General features: G+C 32.8%; 1 protein-coding gene across 1 annotated transcript; it reads right to left on the reverse strand.

The window, feature by feature from the left end:
• LOC107608113 (dehydration-responsive element-binding protein 2D) lies at window positions 9,283-10,626 on the reverse strand. Its single transcript, XM_016310001.2, has one exon. It carries the CDS (start codon window positions 10,537-10,539, stop codon window positions 9,793-9,795), a length of 747 nt encoding a protein of 248 aa, XP_016165487.1. The 5' UTR covers window positions 10,540-10,626; the 3' UTR covers window positions 9,283-9,792.

Here is a 14,349-nt window from a genome sequence, read left to right on the forward strand (position 1 = left end):
AGTCAATTTTAATCAAAATACTAATTTTTATTTATTTTATTGGTTAAATTATGAAACAATACTAATATCATATTTTTATTGATAATTATAATAATAACATATCATATACAAATTATCACACATAATAATATTAATATACACAACATACATGAAACACGCGTGGCGCAGTCCCATATTTCTTGTAATCCACAAAAATTCTTTTGCAGGAATGATAGAGCTTTGTGCCGGTCCTGAGACGTATGGCTTCTCCCAGGCTTCTTGCACTTACCAAACTGCCAGCGTCAAATTCTTGTCTATAGTGAGAAGTTCATCACCCGTTCGGCCATTAAACTGTACAACACCACAATAAAAACAATATAAAAAATAATTTGTACTATTAATATTTATAAACACTAAATTATATTTAAATTATGCACTTTTAATTTAAATGTTGTAACATTAGTTTAAAATTAGGATAAATCACTCATTTTAATTGGTTTAGTTTCTAGTCTCATAGATTTCAAAATACATAAAATAGTCCCCAACGTTTATCTTTGTTAGATGATCTAGTCTCTTTTTAATTTGATTCGAAGAATGAAATACAAAATTGTCCCGAAGAATTTAAAAGTCTCAAAACAGTTCTAAAAATTAAAAATTTTAAAACAGTCATTTTGATTAAAAGAATCAAATTGAAGAGAGATGGTATTGTCTAACAAAAATAAACGTTATGGATTATTTTATGTATTTTGAAACTTAGGAGACTAAAATGTTCAATATTAAAAATCTCGAAGACATTTTTGGATAATTATTCAAAAATATATAATATAATTAAAATTTAAAATTCAAATTTTTCATATAGTTTTAAATTAATGTTACAATATTTAAATTAAACGTCTATAATTTATAAGAAAGGTTAGTGTTTATGAATACTAATAAAAATAATAGAGTTTTGTCAAAAAAAATCATTAAAAAGAGGAAAGAGTTTCAAATAGAAAAAAAAGTGTCATCAAGGGTGTTTTTGTTCTCTTTTTAATGTTTTTCCCTTTCCCTTGTAAATTGAGTTTCTCTTTTTTTTGTTTTTATAAGTCATGTATTGTAAATTTAATTTTTTTTTTTTTTTGGTCATGGACTAAGCCCAAAAATCCTACCCAAATCCCAAAACAATCCGCCCATCCAATTCCAAGTTCATCATCTCCCTCACGGGAGTTATGTTGTGGCCGAGAAGTGAACTCCAATCCATGGCCTCCATGAGAAGACTATGTTATCCACTTCTGGACTGAGCCAAGATCTGAAAATCAAGTTACAAATCGGTTGACGAGGCCCGAATCAGGTCACTCTGCTGGCTTCACTTCGGTATAAAGTTTCACCGCAGAGGTAAGGATTCCTCCTCTAGACTGACGCCAGGCTTGGCTGCCCAGATGATGATATTGGTGCTTCTCTTCGAAGAATGCATGCAACGGTGCGTAGTAGATCAGTGCATCACTTTTGACCCAATTGATTTGTAATTACTAAATTTGCTGTGGTATGTATTAATTGGTTAGCTTCTCTTGGAATCCAGGTGAATCCACATTTGTTAAAACTTTCCTGCAGTTCAAAGATATCTTGCAAAATCGGATCAATCTCTAGAAGGTTACTTTTTGATTTAATTACCTGTACCAAAGATAAACAATCATATTTAGTTAGTATCATATCTAGCTATAGATTTTTTGCCAAAATTAAAGCATTCCTTGTTGCTAATGCTTCTGCTGCAATATTGATACAACTCTGATTCTATCTGTGTTTTCCACAAGAAATCTTTTAAAGCTGTCCCTTGCAGCTACTGTTATTGCTCTATCACCAGAAGCTTCCTGGAAGGCTGCATCAACGTTCAGTTTCAACCAATTTCTTGGCGGGGGTCTCCAGATAATGCGCCCTACTTTAATTCTTTTATTCTCTGTTTGCTTCTGAACCCTTTCCTCCTTAATTCTTCTAATTTTCTGTAAAAGCCATTCTTCAAAGCTTGTGATGTGATCCTGAGAGGGACAATATTGACATTAGCTACCAAACCAAACTGCCATCGTCCATGAACATAGTAACAATGTATGTTCGATAGTCTCAGGCTCCATGAAACAAATATGGCACATAGGGGAGTTGACTATATTCCTTTTAAACAACCTTTCATTAACCGGTACTATATTATGCGCTACTCTCCAAATGAAACTTTTAATCTTTTGAGGAGTTTGGACATTCCATATCTCCTTCCATAATTCTTCCAAATTCATACTCGATAAAGCTTCTTCCATTCTGTTACCTTGGCTTTCCTTCTTAGCTATGTGATATCCAGTTCTGACACTGTAGCTTCCATCCTTTCTATATGGCCAGATAAGTCTATCTTCTCTTTTCAAAATGTTTGTAGGAGTCTTAAGAATTTTTTCTTTGACAATATCAGTAAAAATCCCTTCAATCTTCCTCACATCTCACCCTTCCCTTTCCTTCAAAAGTTCACTAACATAATTCAACTCTATTCCTTCTTGTCTTTGAATTTTTCCTTCGCCCACTACCCAATTATCATTCCAAACATTAATTCTTGACTCGTCACCCACACTTCATCTCCCATATCTGCGAAGAAAATCCCTTCCTTTAATTATACTCTTCCAAGCCCAAGATGCATTACTATAGCATTTCGCATTCCAAAAATCTCCATTGAAAAAATAGATTACCTTCAAAATATGTACCCATATTGAATTAGAATTTTCTATGATTCTCCAAGCTTGTTTTGCTAAAAGAGCTAAATTTTGGCCATGAAGATCCTTGAAGCCTAGTCCTCCATTTCTTTTACTTACACAAACCTTGTCCCAACTTTTTCAGTGTATGTCTCTTTCTTTTTTAGAATTGGCCCACCAAAACCTTGCAATCCTAGCATTTAATCTCTGACAGAATACTTTTAAAAATTCAATAACTGTCCTAGCGTAGCCAGGAATAGTTTGTATAACAGCTTTAATAAGGACTTTGATGAGCGGATAATTTATACGCTTTTTGACATTGTTTTTAGTATGTTTTTAGTAGGATCTAGTTACTTTTAGGGATGTTTTTAATAGATTTTGTGTTAAATTCACATTTCTGGACTTTACTATGAGTTTGTGTGTTTTTCTGTGATTTCAGGTATTTTCTGGCTGAAATTGAGGGACTTGAGCAGAAATCAGATTTAGAGGTTGAAAAAGGACTGCTGATGCTGTTGGATTCTGACCTCCCTGCACTCAAAGTGGATTTTCTGGAGCTACAGAACTCGAAATGGCGCGCTTCCAATTGCGTTGGAAAGTAGACATCCAGGGCTTTCCAGCAATATATAATAGTCCATACTTTGGCCAAGCATTGACGACGTCAACTGGCGTTCAACGCCAGCCTTCTGCCCAAATCTGGCGTCCAGTGCCAGAAAAGGATCCAAAACCAGAGTTGAACGCCCAAACTGGCACAGAAACTGGCGTTCAACTCCACAAATGGCCTCTGCACGTGCAACACTTAAGCTCAGCCCAAACACACACCAAGTGGGCCCTATGTGTGACGCTCATCATCATTCTCCCTTATGAACCCGTGCCTGACAAACACTTCTGTTCTACATGAATTAAGCTAGAACGAATATCTCTTAGATCTCCTAACCAGAATCTTCGTGGCGTAAGCTTACTTGGATGACCCAGTGCACTTGCTGGTTAGTTGTATCGAAGTTGTGACAATTATGAATTAAGATCATAGCACCAAGTTTTGGAGCCATTACCAGGATTTGTTCGAGCCTGGAGATCACAATTTCGTGCACCAGACTTCCTTTCCGGCTTGGTTTAGGAGCTTTTCTTTTCATCCTTCGACTTTTTCCATCACCTTCTCCTCTATCCAATTCAGAGCTTTAATTTTTTATCTGTCCCAAATTCATGGCAACCCTAAATACATTTTGGATTATCTCAATACTTCATTCCTAAGATTTTCTCTAAGTTAACTCTGGTTTGTATGGGTACTTGACTACCAAAAATAATCCCCGATTTATTCAGATTGATCATTTGACCTGATGCCTCTGTATACTTATTAAGAATCAAAATGAGATTGTAAATTTTCTCCTCTTTTACTTCTGTAAAAATAATACAATCATTCGCAAACAGAAGATGAGTGATTGGAGGGGCTAAGGTGCGATTTTGAACCCTAAAATTTCCTTTCTTTCTCTTGCTTGCTCCATGAGAATAGTGAACACTTCAGCCGCAATTATAAAAAGATATGGGGATATAGGATTGCCCTGTCTCAGCGCTCTTTCAGGTATAATTTTACTAGTGAGCCTCTTATTCATTCTAACCTTATACGTAGCACTTCTAACACACTTTATTATTAAGAAAATCCACCTCTAGTCAAAACCAAAAGCTATCAATGTAGCCTCCAAAAAATTTCACTCTAATCTATCATAAGCCTTATTCATATCTATCTTAATAGCTAGGCTTTCCAATCCATTCCTACCTTTTTTATTAATACTATGAAAAATCTCTTGAACTATTATAATATTATCCTGGATCAACCTACTCCCTAGAAAGGCACTCTGGATTGGCGAAATAATCTTATCCATGAATCTTCTAAGTCTTAATACTATAATCCTAATTATAATTTTGTATATATAATTACAACAAATAATAGGCCTAAGTTGATTAAGATTTTCTGGTAGTTTCACTTACCTCTTCTGATATAATACTCTCATAAAAAAAGCTCTTAACCACAACACAAACTTTCTTTTTTATTGTGTTTTAGTGACTCTGATAAAAAAGCCTATTTAATCCATCTGGTCCAGGGACTTTGAGGCTACCCATGCTAAAAACAGCTTCCTCAATCTCCTTTTTTTGAAATTTTCTCCATGAGTTGTTCGTTCATTTCTTGAGTAACTCTTTTTGGAATCCTATTTATACAATTTCTGAAATTAAATTTGGCTGAGGATGTAAACAACTTTGTAAAGTACTCCTCCACTATCCTCAACATTCTATTATCTCCTGAGACCCATTGGCCCTCCTTATCTTTTAATCTTTCCACTTTATTCCTATTTCTCTTTTGAACTGTTGTCACATGAAAGAATGTGAATTTTTTGTCTCCCCACTTTAGCCATTTTAGCCTGGATCTCATTCCCCAGTATTTCTCTTCTTGCCTCCATAACTGGCTTATCCTTTCCTTGATTTAACATTTTCGTGCTTGCTGTTTTTCATTTAAATCTGCCTCTTGAAGCTTCTGTAGCTCAGTTTTCAACTTTTTAATCTCTATATTAGCTCTAGCAAAAGTGTTCCTACTCCAATTCCTTAAATTTTTCTTGCAGTTTCTCATCTTCTTCAGCAACCTACCCCATTCGTTATTACTATGCTCATCTTTTTTTCAACTCATCTTAATAATCTCCTCACATTTTTTATGGTCGTTCCAAAATGTTTCAAATTTGAATGACCTATCCACCATATACTTAGGCTGTAACCTCAAAACAATGGGCATATGGTTTGAGCTCACTGCTGGCATAGCTATCAAATTTGCATTCGAAAACTTGTGCCTCCATTTCCAGTTAACAAGAACACTATCTATTCTTTCCTTAATTATTAACCCATTTCGAGGATTGCTAAACCAAGTGAATTTACCTCTTTTTAGATCCATGTGCATGAGAGCATTAGAATCCAAAAAATTCTTGAAATCCACAATCTGTTTCTTCGGCTGCTCATGCATGCCTTCCTTCTCCTCTTAAGCTAAAACAACATTGAAATCTCCTATAAAGAGTTTAGATTCATTCATGTTAAGATTGCTTGTTGTGAGCTCCTCCCATTTCTCCCTCATCTCACCTGGTTTTGGGTTACCGTACATGAAAACGGTTTCCCAATCATTTTTTTTTCTATCTTTAATGTAAGCTTTAATATAATAATTAGACCAAGAGTAAACATCAACATTAATATTTTCATTCCATAGCAAACATAGACCTCCAGACATATCCCGGGATTCTACACAAAAGTATTTATCAAAATGAAGCTTTCTCTTGATTTTACTTACATTACTATCCTTAGCTCTAGTTTTCATGAGAAATACAATGGCGGGTTTTATCTGTTTACGCAGATGTAAAAGCTCCGAAACTGTCGCGGGGGCCACCACTTCTCGACAGTTCCAACTAATGATGCTCATGGCTGAGGGTGGGGCTTGATAAGGCCCGCCTCCTCGGCCATGGATTTGTTTTCTACTTTACCTTCCATAACCCAGTTCCTATCCGCTCCTCCAACGTTCTCTTCCCTATCTCCACCCTTGCCTTCTTCCTTCCTTTGCTTCTTTATATTCACTTCCACTTTAATTTGCTTATCCTCTGACCATTCAGAATTAGTCAGCATTAATACCTCATCTTCATCTCTTTTTCATTTCAGGTTTAGACCGATCTCTATTTTTTGTACTAGTTGTATCTTCCACCCTGTAGCTTCAGATTCTGTCCCTTGTTTTCCATTACCCCATTCTTCTTCACTTGCAATTTGACAAAGTAATCCATTCCTTCCTCAAATATCTGTAATTTAGGATCCTTCTCTTTCATGCTTACCTCATTGATGATCGGTTCCTATACATCCACTTTTCTAATGTCCTTTGCTATAGTTCATTCTCCTGTATCCCTTGTTTTTCCTTTTCCTTTACCTGTATCTATGCCTCCTTTGCCAATCTTATCCCCTTCTCCCTTAGCAAAGTTTTTTAGTATTTTTCTAATCGTTCTTTGTTCCATGCCTCCTGCAGCCTTGTCTTCCTTTTCCAGCACTTTTTAGCTATTAACTTTTTGCTCCACTTGTTGAAGCTTCAGCTTATCTCTTTTTGTCTGCTGACTAGTTTGTTTGACTCTTCTATCTTGTGTTGATTTATTTTTCATACTGGATCTACTATATTAGTTGGCCATATATTCCTAATCAGTCCAGAGTTCCTTTTCAGCCTTTCTTCCTTATTTGCAATGTTTTGGGCCTGTTTAGAGAAGGCCCAATATCCACTTTTCTTTTCCACCTCCTCATTTGGCGTATTTAACCAGATTATATCCCTTATTTCATTATGTTCAGCTTTCAATCCCTAAAAATCAGGAATTTCCTGCAGAGTCCTTACCTGCTCCCCTACCTCGTTCTTCTCGTTCTCTCTCCATATTTGGTTTTCCAAGAAACCTTCCCCCCTTAATTCTTGCTGCATGTTTAGATCAGCTCTGATCACACTTTCTTCTGTTTCTTGTTCTTTTTCACTCTCTCTACCCATGTTTTGATTTGCCGCACTTGTTCTTCTTCATCCCCATTTTCCTTGCTTCTCTGACCTGAGCTTCCTATCTCCATGGCTGATAATGATCGAACTTAGTTTACCCCTAAATCCACTGAATACTTTGGTTTAGTCTGGTCCTAGCAAGTCATAGCCGTTAGATTCTTGCAAGTTTTCCTCTCATGTCCTATTATTCCGCAATTAAAACAATAACATTCAGGCAGCTTTTCATACTTGAAAAAAATTCAAAACAATAGCTGATTCTCTCTATCCATAAAGAAGCCCGTAGGTAAAGGCTTCTTTATGTTAATCCCAACTCTGACTCTTAAGAACGTTCTTCTAAGTATCCCCTCTACCAAAGGATCTTAAGCTTCAGCCAGCACTCCTATCATTTCTCCTATTAACCTTCCAATTTCTTTGTTCATTAATTAAGTGGTATACCATGAATCTGTATCCAGAATTTTATATAGTCATGATTCATTTCAAAGACTAATTCTCCTCCCATCCATAGCCTGTGATTAATTAGATTTTCTCTAACATTCCAAGGTCTATTCTGAAGAATCTGTAGGCCTTTCTTCCTGTCTCTGAAATTGAATAAAATTTTCTTTAGGCCAACATCAGTGACAGCAACTCCTTGTGAATTTTCTCACATTCCTATTAGTGTATTTTTGCATGTTTTAAAGCTGATCTCCTTGTCACTAATTATCTTTCCTATTATGTTCAAACAATCTTTTTTATATCCAAGAGCTTCTGTATTATTGAGCTTGATGACCTTACCTTCTATAGATTCCATTCTACAACTTGTTGACAGCTTGTTACCTTATGCTTATATGCTTCCAGGTGGCACTGTGGATCTTTGAGTATATGCTGAAATGTTGATGAAAAATTCTCTACTGAAGAAGAACCTCGCATTCTAGAAAAAGATACTCTCCTGATGAGAGAAAGTTACTCTCCTGATGAGAGACTCCGTGTATTGTAAATTTAGTTATCTACTATCTTCGTCTAACAAAAAAAAAAAAAAAAAAAAAAAACAAAAACAAAAACAATTACAAGACTTTTTTTTCCGTGGTTTTTACCAATTATTGTCCGTATTAATGTTTTTGTTGGCCTAGTTCCCAGCCCACACTTTAAGGCTCAATTTTTTGTGCTCAATTTTTTATTTTGCCCTCCGCAATAACATGAGTCATCGCACTTTTATTATTCTCAGCACTAATTAAACAAGCTTCCCTTCATAATCCTTTCCACCAGATGTCACATATCTACTGGTGGGTCACAATTAACCACCATTTCTTGTGCCACCATATAACTCCTCTATATATATAAATAAGAATCTCGTTAGGGAGATAATTGACTATCTGTACAATGTGTACAATAGACTGAGTTACAAAATGAACATTCACATATTATCTATAATAACTATTTGAGTACTAGCGATAATAAACATCTTCCCAAAAGTTTAAACTGATTTTGGGGTTTACCAAAGATCGAATTTAGCGTTCTAATATCATGTCATGATACCACTCATCCCAAAAACTTTAGTTGATGAAAAAAGGTAACACTAATGATTATATCTCTAATACTCCCTAAACCTCTATTGTACACATTGTATAAATATTTCATTGGCTCCTCATACTTTTTCTATAAAAAAAGATAAAATTGATTGAAACTAATAATAATGACAAAACCCACACATACATGACTGAAACTTTTGCAGTATTCATAAAATCCATTTATCTGGTGTACGTATATATGTTAATATAATCTTTAAAGAGAGACAAAATTGATTGAAAATTTGATATTTGAAATAGAATCTTTAAACTTGAAAGGGCGGCTTAGAATCTAAGAGCTACCAGAATGCAGCCTTCAGCCTTCAGGAGCAGCAGAACAGGGTTATTTTAACAGATGGCTTCATTGTGATTCAGCAACTCTAAATGAACTTTTTTCTACTGATATTTCACAAAAAAAAAGAGCATAAAATTAAGCTCACAATTCATTATACTCTACTTAATTTTTACCAAGGAATTTTGTACTATATATGATATAATATGTACACGATTGATTCAGTATGCATGAGTAAATAATTGATCCAAGTATATATATGGTAAATATAAGGTGACATAATTATTGGCATATAAAACTTGAGCACGGGCAAGCTGGTGGTTGGGCAGGGTGAACTGATAATACACAGTAGAGACTAGTCCATAATAATTATATACAAACACAAGTATTCACACAAGACACACATTCCTTTTAGCACCACTATGGATCATCCTCTTGCACTAATTTTCACGTACAAATTAATTATTCTTTAATTTATAGAAGGAAGAACCACGTCCAAGTGCCCAAATAGCCACGCACGTTGAATTGTGGATTTCACTTCACGACTTATACTACTATATATATATATTATATATATGTATTTATTTATGATAGCCTTGAGATATTGTATACCATATACACCACCCCTTTCTACCTGGTTTTTATGTTTATGACTTTATGTACATCATGGTATCATAACATATGGTATAAAGTAACAACTCAGCAAGTGTAGTAGTTGACAGCATTGAATGGAGGTGGCTTTTACATGCACCATGGGGTGTCCCAAACACCAACATCTGCCAAGTTGGCGTTTGGGTAAATTCCAGTGGCAGCCTCTGCAGCAGCAATTACAGGGAAATCAAGGGACATGGCTGCTTCTGTCCAGATTGATTCATCAAACACAGGCAAACAATCATTCACTGATCCCCAGAACGGTCGAAGAACATCCTCCTCCTTATTGTTGGTGGTGTCCAATGGAAGGGAAGAAGACACAATGGATGAAGAATCACTGCTGTATATTGGTGGCCCAACTTGCTGATGAAGAGAGGCCACCATGGACGACGCTGTGTTGAAGCTATTATTACAAGAAGAACTAATAAGTGGTGTTGCTGGTGGTGGAGTAGTAATAATATTATTAATAAGAGGGTGGTTGTGTTGAATTTGGGAGGAATTACTAGAAGAAGAAGAAGAAGAAGAAGAATGGTGATGGTGATGAAGAGGGAGATTGAGCTTAGCATCAGGGCCATAGAGCTTACGAGCAGCAGTATCATAAGCAAGAGCAGCTTCATGAGAGGTCTCAAAGGTACCAAGCCAGAGACGAGCACCACGATTGGGTTCACGGATCTCAGCAACCCATTTGCCCCAAGTTCTCTGCCTAACACCCTTATAGGTGCAGCTCGCATTCTCAGGGCCACCTTTCCCTCTCATACAACCCTTTCTGGAGCTGGCTTGTGCTGGTTTCTTCGCCTGTTTCCTCTCCTCCATTCCCATCATCCCCGATTTCAGCATCTTCTTTTGATGACTTTAATTTGCAGCAGCACATACACACACACAATACTAGGATAGAAGGAAGCGTGTTGGTGGAGAGTACAAGTAAGGGGACTGGTGGTATTTATAGTGGTTCGAATGAGTGAATAGATACATAGATAGATACATGTACCTGAGACGTGGCCCAAGGTGGGGCTATGCTGCTACTTGTCATGATAAACCAGACAGATCGTGTCCATATAACGCCTCACTGTTAATTTCTCCTATACACACTTGGCTTCTGCTTTTGTCTCGCACCAGCTCATGTGGCACTACCAATTTTAATTCTTCTTCTTTTTTAAACGAATATATCAACAAGCTAAATCATCATTATTTTTTGTGCTGGGTGAAATGAATGTAGCATGCATCAAAAAGAGTGAGAAAGGCGGTTGTTTGGATAATCCAGTCTTTATTATTGTTTTGTGTATATTTTTTGTTACTTGCATTGTGTTTTGATGGTTTTGGATAAAACTAAAAGTTAAGAGTCAGTCGTTTAGCTAGCTATATGGTGGGAGGTAGCGGTGTGGTTTAGGAAGAAACGGTTGAAGATAAGTGCGTACAAAAATGAGAAAGGATTTCAAATAATAAAACTGCGCATATGAGAATATGCAGCCTTTATACGTGAGAACAAATAGTCACACATGTTTCGTATGGAGGACTTTAGCATAACTAGCAAAAAGAAAAACTAGATCTATATACTCATACTAATATGGACCAGAGTTAACCTATATTTCACTTTTATACATCATCAATCCTGCTTATTATTACTTGAATTACTTTTTAGCAATTTATTCTTTAATTTATTAAATAATTATAAAAAAATAAAACAATTTAAAGTAACATTCTTGTTATACACTTAAATTTTCTTTTTAGTCAGGTCCAACTAAGTTGATACAAATCCAACAAAAACTAATACTAAACATCTTCTAATTCTCTACTAATGCATATCTCGCCCTCTTTAATATGAATACCTTTCTTTTCCTGTTCTTTATTCTTTTCTTGTGTTTTTTTCTTATTATTTTTTTTATTATTGCTGTTATTACTGTACTTTTTTTTAAGAAGAATATGAGAAGGTGAAATAAAAAAAAAAGATGAATATAAAAAGAAGTGATAATAATGATAAAGAGGAGGAAGAGTTTCAAATTATGCATAATTTATTAAAAAATAACACCAAAAAAGTTTTAACCGTGACATTGAAGTTTTTTAATTTTGACATTGAAATTTCTTAATCATCACACATGTTTTTGTTAAGAGAGGAAAAAAAAGTTATTCAATTTTGACATTGAAATTTTTTACCCATCATATAGATTTTTGTTAAGAAGGTGAAACAAGAATTATAAAAAGGTGAATTCTACCCAACCCTCTCTAAAATAACATGTAAGTTACCCTTTATGATGTGTCACATTTTAATTGGTCATTACTTAACTATAGTTGGGTTATTTTGTAATTTATTATTTGAGATGGGTAATTGTATAATTTCTTAAAATATTAAAATTCTATCCCATTAATTGAAGCACGTTCTCACGCAATCTCTTTCTACAGTGCATCATTCTTTAACGAGTTGTTGAATTTCCATGGCTTGTAACTTCTTCGATCTTCCCAGTATAGTCAGCACCTACTTCCAGTATAGTCAGCACCGACTTCATTGCTATCTCGTGTCCTCTCACTCAATAGTTTGGTTATTAAATTTTTTTCATTAAAAATAATATATGGAATATATATTCATATGTAAAATATAATATAATATAATAAAATAAATCTATTTAAAATACTTAAAAGTATAATTAAAATCATGAATATATAAATATAATAATAAAATTTGTACTCTAAACAAGTAAACATATTTTTTATCATACATAAATTATTTAAAAAATAAATATATTATTAAAATTAATAATACAAATTTAAAATAATAAAATCCAATTTTTTACTGTATTTGTTATAATATTTTTATTCTTTTAATTTACAATTTATTAGTACTTTATTATTTAATTAATGATTAAACAAATTATTTTTATAAAAAATTATGTTTTGTATTATCTTATAGAAGAGACCAATATAGTAGTTTAAAAAATAAAGTAAAAATGAAATTTTAAATAAAAAATATTTAATATTAAAATTTTTAAATATAAAAATAATTTGTATAAATATTTAAAAGATAAATATAAAATATATGCATAAAATAAATAAAACAGATAAAATGGAAGTACTCATGAGAAATAAATAATTATTTTTGTCTCCTTTATTTATTTTAAACATGTATTTTATATTTATATCCTGAATATCTATATAATTTGCTTTTGTATTTAAAAATTTTAATATTAACTATTTTTTATTTAAAATATCATTTTTACATTAATTTTTAAATTGGTATATTGGTCTCTTCTTTAAGATTATACAAAAAATATTTCTCATGAAAATAATTTGTTTAATCATTAATTAAATAATAAAATATTAATAAATTAAAAATTAAAAGAATAAAAATACTATAAAAATTACTTGTAAGAAAGTTGAATTTTATCATTTTAAATTTGTGTTATTAATTTTAACAATTTATATTTTTTTTAAATAATTTATGTATGATAAAAGATATGTTTACTTGTTTAGAGTACAAATTTTATTATTATATTTGTATATTCCTGATTTTAATTATACTTTTAAGTACTCTTAATAGATTTATTTTATTATATTATATTTTAAATATGAATATATATTCCATCTTGTAATTAAATAAATATATATTTTTTTAATAAAAAAATTTAATAACCAAACTAACCATTAATGATGTTACGAGCCATGGGAATTCAACGACCCGTTAAGAAATGATGCACTGTAGAAAGAGATTGCGTGAGAACGTGCTTCAATTAATGGGGTAGAATTTTAATATTTTAAGAAATTATACAATTACCCATCTCAAATAATAAATTACAAAATAACCCAACTATAGTTAAGTAATAACCAATTAAAATGTGACACATCATGAAGGGTAACTTACATGTTATTTTAGAGGAGATTGGGTAGAATTCACTTTATAAAAATGTGAAACCAGAAAAAAAAGGAGAAAGAATGAAAATTTTGAATTATACATAATTTATCTGAAAAATAACACTAAAATTTTTTAGGCGTGACATAAAAATTTTTTAATTTTGACATAAAACTTTTTTTTATGGTGACATTTCCAATTAAATAATGTATTTTTTTATCATTGAACCAGTTGAGTGGTATTAAATTCATATATATAAGAGATTTAGCCATTTCTGTGTCATTTACAACAAATTAATGTATTTTTTATTATTTTAAAACATATTTAAACATATTAATCTTGTCAAGATTTTAAACTTGTAATTTTTTAAAGTTTTTTTTATGTCATTTACTAAAAATTTTTGTATTATTTTTAATTAAATGATCTATTTTGTTATTGCGGAATTGATTGTATGGTACTATAGTGAAGAAGAAGAGGAGTAATGGAAGTTTTGAATTGCACAAGAAGGACATTAATTTTTTCTAACCGTGACGCAGGAAATTTCTTAATGAATCGTTCAACTAATTGTGTGATATTTAACTAAGAAGAAAAAGATGGCATGGTAATGGTGGTAGTGGTGATGATAATGTAGGAAGAGGAGAAAAAAAAATTAATTGATGAGAAAAAAAAGGAGGTGGAGAAGAAAGTGGTAGTGATGATAATGACGATAACGAAAGAGAAATATAAGGAAAAAGAAAGAAAAAAAAATAACAGGAGTATAAGAAAGAGGAAAAAAAAATTGCCTAAAAAAATGTGCATAATATTTTATT

This window comes from Arachis ipaensis, chromosome B07 (assembly GCF_000816755.2).
Source record: "Arachis ipaensis cultivar K30076 chromosome B07, Araip1.1, whole genome shotgun sequence".
Taxonomy (NCBI): Eukaryota; Viridiplantae; Streptophyta; class Magnoliopsida; order Fabales; family Fabaceae; genus Arachis; species Arachis ipaensis.

What these genes read in the sequence shown, in the direction of transcription:
- LOC107608113 (XM_016310001.2), bottom strand. Translation starts at nt 10,539, where the DNA reads ATGCTGAAATCGGGGATGATGGGAATGGAGGAGAGGAAACAGGCGAAG.